This window comes from Egretta garzetta, unplaced genomic scaffold (genome assembly GCF_000687185.1).
Source record: "Egretta garzetta isolate BGI_Z169 unplaced genomic scaffold, ASM68718v1 scaffold452, whole genome shotgun sequence".
Classification (NCBI taxonomy): domain Eukaryota; kingdom Metazoa; phylum Chordata; class Aves; order Pelecaniformes; family Ardeidae; genus Egretta; species Egretta garzetta.
The window spans coordinates 121,231-128,480 of record NW_009258796.1 but is presented as its reverse complement, the minus strand read 5'-3'; the positions used below and the strand labels follow the sequence as shown (position 1 = coordinate 128,480).

At 43.6% G+C, this 7,250-nt stretch overlaps 1 protein-coding gene across 1 annotated transcript in view; it reads left to right on the top strand.

The window, feature by feature from the left end:
* Positions 1–7,250, top strand: part of MAPK8IP3 (mitogen-activated protein kinase 8 interacting protein 3) — a 57,027-nt gene that overhangs the window by 11,982 nt on the left and 37,795 nt on the right. Inside the window, exon 7 of the mRNA XM_035889345.1 lies at positions 4,872–5,118. Coding sequence (XP_035745238.1) covers positions 4,872–5,118 — 247 coding nt within the window. The remainder of the gene's footprint in view (positions 1–4,871; positions 5,119–7,250) is intronic.

The window sequence follows — 7,250 nt, the reverse complement described above, 5'->3', positions numbered from 1 at the left end:
TGGTATACCTGTCTTCAGTAAAAAGGGTTCCTAATCCTCTCTGGATGCCCAAGTCTTGCACTGTGCTTCAAGGTCTTCAGTTCCTCATGTATCTAGTCATTGCTCTAGACTTGCACTGTCTACCTTCGTTACACTTGTTACCTTCAGTGCGCTGCCTTCTGCACTGGGGCTTGCCAAAAAGCTCACAGCATTGCAACTGTCCTGGAGCAGCTGCATGGTTCTGGCTGTTGCTTGTGGTACTCTGCTCTACCATCCAGAGATGGGTCTGAACCCTGAGGCCCAGACATACTCTGAGCTGGCAGCTCACTGCAATTGTTTACAGTTTAGAATACGCATGGTGACCCACATTTCCCATGAGCTGTGCCTGTAGACTTCTCACAGGCTTTGTGCTCAGGATCCCACCAAATTCCTCTCTTTGAATGATGTTCCACAAATGCCTGGTGACAGGCCTGAGAGCCAGCGGTGCATCTACCCAGCACAGCTTGCAGTATGTCTACCAGTATCTCACAGAGCTTCTGGTGTGCTTCAGAAGTGTCTGATAAAATTTACTTTCTCTCTGCCTGGAATTTGTAGACCATTGGGTGTCTTATATGTTACTTCTAAGGACTGGTCTCCTTTTGAGAAGCTGTAAATCACGAATCCTGTAATAGACATTGAGGCAGTAAAGGCAAAGAAGAGGGAAGAAACCAAGGAAAGAAAAAGCGCAACTTGTTGTTGTACCCATTCTGCTTGTCTCTAGGTTACATTAATGGTACTTTGGCTTGAGGGACTCTGCAGGAGTGGCCTCCTTGATGAAGAAATTTAGACAAGAAATTTACACAAATTCAAAATTTACGCAGAAAACAAAGCAGCAGCCTCCCCTTTGTAAAGTAGCCAGGCCTAGAACAGCACAAACCATAGCACTTTGTCAGCCCTCTGCTATCATGGAAGTCAGAAATCCAAAAGCAAGAACTTTGGATAGGATGGAGACTGTTCTTGGAACCCAAGCCCTGCTGTAGTGTTAGAGGCACAGAAGTTTGGGAAATGCAGCAACTTGCAGAATGCCAGTCAGGTCCTGCAGTCATTTCTGGAGAGCTTTGCCTGGAATTAGGGAATAGCGATGCCACAGTACAATAATGCAATTAAGGATGGTGGAAATGAAGATAGAGGATGAATGTGTTTCTTCCAACTAGCGTTGTGCCAACACAACACTGCTGCAGGGACAGAGGCAGCAATCAAAACGCACAGAGATCAACCTGCTTCTGGCTCTGGAACCCGTTTATTCCTTGGGGTCTCCAGGCAGTGCTGCACACTACAGTGTGACCATGCCCTCGAGCTCTCTAGCGACCAGGCGTGTGCAGCAGGGAGGATGTTTTTAGAGAAGAGCTGTGAGGATGTCAGGATTAGATCCATCTTCCACAGGCTTGCTAAGGTGTAATTCGTTAAGCGGTACCATTGCAGAACTTCTGAAAGAACTTGAGTGGATCTCACTGATAACCCAGCATCTGCATTGCAGGAGAATGTAGCAGGAACCCAGATAAATTGGAAGCTTTGATGCCCAAGTTCAGGTAATGGAGGGTTAATGACTGGTTCTCTTAGTGATTTGGTGGTGGTGGTGTCGGGCAAAAAAATCTGTTTCTGGTTACAAGGAAGCATCGTGCAGAAGAAGTAGTGTGCTACTCCAAATGCCTCTGACGGGTAGTGCTGGGATTGGCGCTGATGCTCGTTAGGGAAACTTGGAAGTGGGACGCTGGGTTTAAGGATGCTAGCTGGTAGGATGGAGTAAGAGAGAGCATGGGCTGTGGAAGACTTGGATGGGGTAGCGTGTTACGGAGGAGTTCCTAAGAATATGGAGCAAACCTATGAATAATTAAAGGATGTGATTGACTGACTTACTAGATTTGCCATTTGAAATGGAGACTTTTCCTCCTGCAAGCTTCTTGCACGCTCTCTGACTGGAATGCTATTTCTTCAATGTTCTGCATGACTGAAATCTCAGCAGTGCTGCTCATGCACTCCTCGCCTCTTCTTAGCAGCTCTGATATTTCCCTGACATCAACTGCACACACATGACTCACCACCCCAGTATGTATATCCTGACTCTTCTGACGAGTTTTCTTTCTTCATGGGGCCATACTGTAGTTATATTTTAAGTGTCCTTGTATACTTATTATTTTGTTTTAGTTTCTGTCATTATTTTATTTTTGCATTCAGTTGTACATTTATTTTATATAATGTTTTGGAGATGAAAGTCCTTAACATTTTTGTTTTTATGTACTATGCTTTCAGTGTTATAACCACACAGTTGTGGCTTCTCATGGTGACATATGACTGCTATGAATGTTGGGCCTTTGCAATGCATTTTGGAGGTCACTACTACACAGTTGATGTTTAGGAGGTTGACAGGTATGGCTGTAGGTAAGTGGTGGTTGTGGAGAGTATTCTTTGGGTGAGCTATGGGTTATGGAGAATGCCTCCTACGCTGTAGAGGAGAGCCGTACACTTAGCGGAATGCTTAGCATTGGTGAAGCACTCTGGACAATAGAAGGACGACACCAGCAGAGATTAATAGAGCTTCTGGACTGTGAAGAGGAGCACCTTAGTACTATTTACATTTGGGAGGAATTTCTTCAGTGCAGGCTGGTAGGTTGATAAAGTATGTTTTCTAGGTAAATATAAAACTGGAATGTATAACCAAAGAATAAGTGAAAGACCGGGGTGATTACTCACTAGTGTGTTCTGCGTGAGGGGAAGATTATGTCAATAAACAAGACGTGACGGGCTGTCTCTGATAAAAGTATCACCCCATAGGCCCTGATGGTACAGGCTGTCTGAATGACATCTAGTTCCTAAGAAAAAGGACTGACATGTGGACCCACCTGGATGTCTCCTGTACAGTGCTGAGATGCTCATGAACTTATGCTTATATATGGTTATATATGGTTATGCTTACAGACTTACAGTGGGTACAAGAACATCTCTGAATCCTTTCATCCAACAGAAGTTTTGTTTAGGGAGAGAGGTTTTATGGTTGCACTTCACACTTGATACTCTTTGTCCCTCTGTACGTTAGAAATCACAGCAGGCAAACTGCAGTGGAAGTAGTACGAGGCTTACTGGATCATACTTGTTCTGAAAAACCTGCTTTGATTTTTGTCCTTACATATTAGGAAAGTAGCTCCTGAAACAGGAATATGAACTAGAGGTTGTCACATGTAGCAGCCTAAGTGAAAAGTCCCCATCTCAGTCTTGTTGCTAAAATCAACAAATGCGCAGAGAGATGATGTGAATGTCCGTGTGGGAATGTGGGTGCTGTTCGGACTGACAATGCAGGAACTGTATACAAAATGTGGATCAGATTTAATGGTAATGCAGCTTTAAAGAATCTTACATTTCCAATACAAATGCTCAGATGCAACATAAAACCTCTGACACAGTGCAATACAACAGGGTATTTTAAGATGAGCATGTAGAGGCCAGTCTAATTAAAGGAAGATCCTAATAATGTTCCAGATTTAAAAAAAAAAAAAAAATACGGCTGCAAAGGGTTAAGTCACCATTCTTTTCAGTCTTCTCTCTCATGCTATTTTGATTTTTTTTTTTTGTCATGTTGTAAAGTTATTATTAAAACAAGAGACTGAGACTTCCAAATTAGTGAAGTGAAACAGTGTGACAGCTCCAAGGCTGGGAGGCTCAGAGCAGCCTCTGAGCAGCAGCAGGATCCCTCTAGTACTTGCACGGGAGAGGAGAGGCAAGTACTAAAGATTAAAGCTGGGCCTGGACGTGCAGATGCTGAATGTCACTGCACCCAATTGCAACTCATTGTCACACATAACTCTCAATATTAATTTTGTCATCTCCCTGCAGACAGTAATTAGTGGACTAATTAGTGGGCTGCCATGAAGAATGGGGAGATCTCATTTGGGTCTGGGAGTGATCACAGCGTTGGTCAAGACGTTAATTGGCTGACTGTGAAGCAGTGCTGTTTTAATTGACAAACAAGGGTCACAGTATAAAATCCTGACAGAGTCTTGAAAGTCTCCCATGTTTTTCAAGAGGTGGTATTACAAGAAATGGGGCTGTAACGTCTGTAAAACTGAGAGCCATTTGTGCGCATTTCACATTGGGAATCCATCTCCTATGTTAATTTGTCAGCTTCTGATTTTTGAATTCTTGGGTCCTCTTGTCCTATCATTTGGACTTGGGGAGACCACACCTGTTTCTACTGTGTTGTCAAGCTGGACCCATGCCTGGCTGGCTTCTGCATAAGGTGGTGTTGGGGGACAGGTCTCCTGCACTCGCAAAGTCAGACCATAACAGCTCGGTATCTGCTTTGCTTCTGCAGTTCAGTATCAAAGCCCCTTTGCTGTTCTCTCATCCAGGTTGTGTTGATGGCTTACAGTAATGGCATCATGCAAGACCTCTAGGAGGCCACTTCAACTCCTTCCCAAGCAATATCCATGTTGCCTTCCAGTCTTGGAAAGCACTGGCCTTTGCTTACTGCAAGTGCCAAAGCCCTTCAGCTTCCACCATAGCCAGTGCAAGCTGCAGGTGCTTTTCACTTGTAAGGCCACCTTTCCTGAGATGCATAGTGAAGAGATCACATACTGATGTGACGTGGGAAGAACAGTGTTTAGTAGTAAAGGAGGAAGGATATCGGTTCTTTCACAGGTGGGATTTGCTTGCTGAGTTCAGCATGAGAACTCACTGCTTCATTGTGATTGCAGTCCCTACTGTCACCAGCAGGCGCTGGACATGTAGCTGGTACAGCAAGCAAGACTCATTCTCCATAATGCTTTAAGGCAGCCATACACCAACAAATGGGAGATTAATTGAGATGTATAGCTGTGCTTTTTGCTTTTTGTTCTTCCCCCACCTTGGAATTGTCATAGTGCCCCCAAGATGAAATGTCGGAGTCCGGGCAGTCCTCAGCAGCTGCCACACCGAGCACCACTGGAACCAAGTCCAACACTCCCACGTCATCTGTGCCCTCTGCTGCCGTCACACCCTTGAATGAGAGCATCCAGCCCATCAGTGAATACAATGGCACGACCAAGAGCAATAAGAGGGCTCGAGAAAAGCGGAACAGCCGGAACATGGAAGTCCAGGTCACGCAGGAGATGAGGAATGTCAGCATAGGTATGGAAGCTGGAGCTTGTGTACGTGGTCGTTAAAGTAATTGACTTCTGAGTGCATGTGTCCTTCTGTTGCAGGAAGAGGCTGGGAGACTGAGCGGTAATCAGCTTCATAAGTACAGAATTTGAGGTAGCCTTACCTCAAAGATACGTGCTAATTGGATGTTAGCAGTTTTCTGGGTAGGAAATTTTTAAAGCGTCAGTCATATGAGTAGTTTCACAAACACACAGGATGGAAGTAGCTTATTGAGTTCAGTCCCCTGCAGCTGAATTCATCCATGTCATACAACTCTTTCATCAACAGTCAAGTCCCATCCTGGTCTAACTGAGCCTTTGGAAAGCTGTTTCTGGACCTCATCGATACGATAGTTAGAAGCTTCCATTTAGTTTTCTCTCTGGATTTATTCCTAAGTCTTTTATATCCAGTTATTCATACACCAGATTTGTCAGTCAAGTTAAATAATTATTTTCCCTTCTATGTGTTTATCCCAAACCTTGATGTGTTTAAATACAGCAATTATACCCAACTGTTTTTCTCAGCTAAATAAGCTCTTTTCTTTCAGTCTATTTCTCGTATAAGAAACCCCACAAATCTTTGGAAGTTACGGTTGTTTTCTCTCAACTTCCCGAAGTCCTTTAATAATTTGAATGCACGATTTCTTGTCAGGAAAGCCATCACCTAAGCCTTTAGCACCAGGCTGGTTAAGTAAAGAAAACGGTGTAATAACAGGATAAAAGGCCCTTTCTGTGCCTTTTAATATAGCTGTGCCAGTGTTGTATCTGAGCAACTCCCAGCCTGTATTGCATTTAGACTTGCAGCAGCCTTCGGAAATGAGAAGTGGTCTGGTTTAAAGGTCTCAAACGTACATACAAAAGGACTGTAAAACTAGCGAAAGATCCTCAGGGAAGTCTGTGCAGGAGCACAGGAGGCAGCAAAGGTCTCCAAGGTTAGCATCTGAAACAGATCATCATCTTTTTTCCTAAGTAATACAGGTGAAATTCCTCTGCTAACATTCACAAGCTGGTTTCTAGCAAATTCAGACTATAAACCAACATGTAACATCTTTTGTTGTAGCATTTGAATGAGAATTGTCGTGACTGAGTCCCGTTCTGCACTGATATTAGCAGCTGAGGGGGTCCCAGGGTCACAGAAACTAGCGTAGTTCTCCATAAAAGCGTGTGGCTTCTGCATAGCTATTAAATCGTGATCAGTTCGGTGATCCTGGCCGAGGCAAGTCGGTGTAGGCATTGGTGTCAGAGAAACTGAGCACAGATGTCAGTAGTTGGAATGCCCTATAAATACTTACTCTTATTTTTACAGTTGTTGCTTTACAAGTTCGTTTACAATCAATAGCTTTTTGAGTCAAAGGCTGCTCTCTTCTACACGTGTGCAACTCTGAAGTCATTGTGCATGTGGAAGCTTCTTTCTTCTTGGTGGAAGTGTCATACTGTGGAATCTGCTCGAGGCAGATAGTCATATCTTTCCTACGTGCTCTGCATATTCAACCTTTCAGCTATTTCTCACACATAATGCAAAATCAGATCTCCATGCTGAGATACTTGAATTTTAATTATGTACTTTATGCATCTATAATTAAAATGTCTGTCAGTGATGCAAATGCCTTAGAGCTGAACTACCAAAAAAAGGTACTCAAAGGTATTTGCAGAAAAGCTTCCCAGCTTGAAAAAATAAAGAAAAGGAACTCTCTGTTTCTGTGAGCTTGAGAACCACTGGTGTATAGATGCCTGCTTTGGCAACAGATACACATCACGCTTTGTCTTCAAGCACGGCATTTGTTGCCAGCTGGTGCATAGTGCCAGCCTAAAAGAATAAAATCAACACTGCAGCTGTCATGGACTTTGTGTATTTGGCTACTGAGGCCGTTTGGAAAGGTCAGAAATTTCACTTCTAACACTAGTGAGGGACTGATGTAGGTTACAAATTAGGTCTTTAATCCTTCAGGAATTTCTTGCATGAACGGACAGTGTGTTCATGTTTGTTTAGAGTAGGTGCAAGTCTGAGCTTTTGAACAGTTCGGTATCCACTAAGTGTGACTTAGCAAGAGGAGGAGGCTCCTTCCTTAAATACTGACTTCAGGCTGTAGATTATACAGAAACCAGAGTAGATTTCATGTA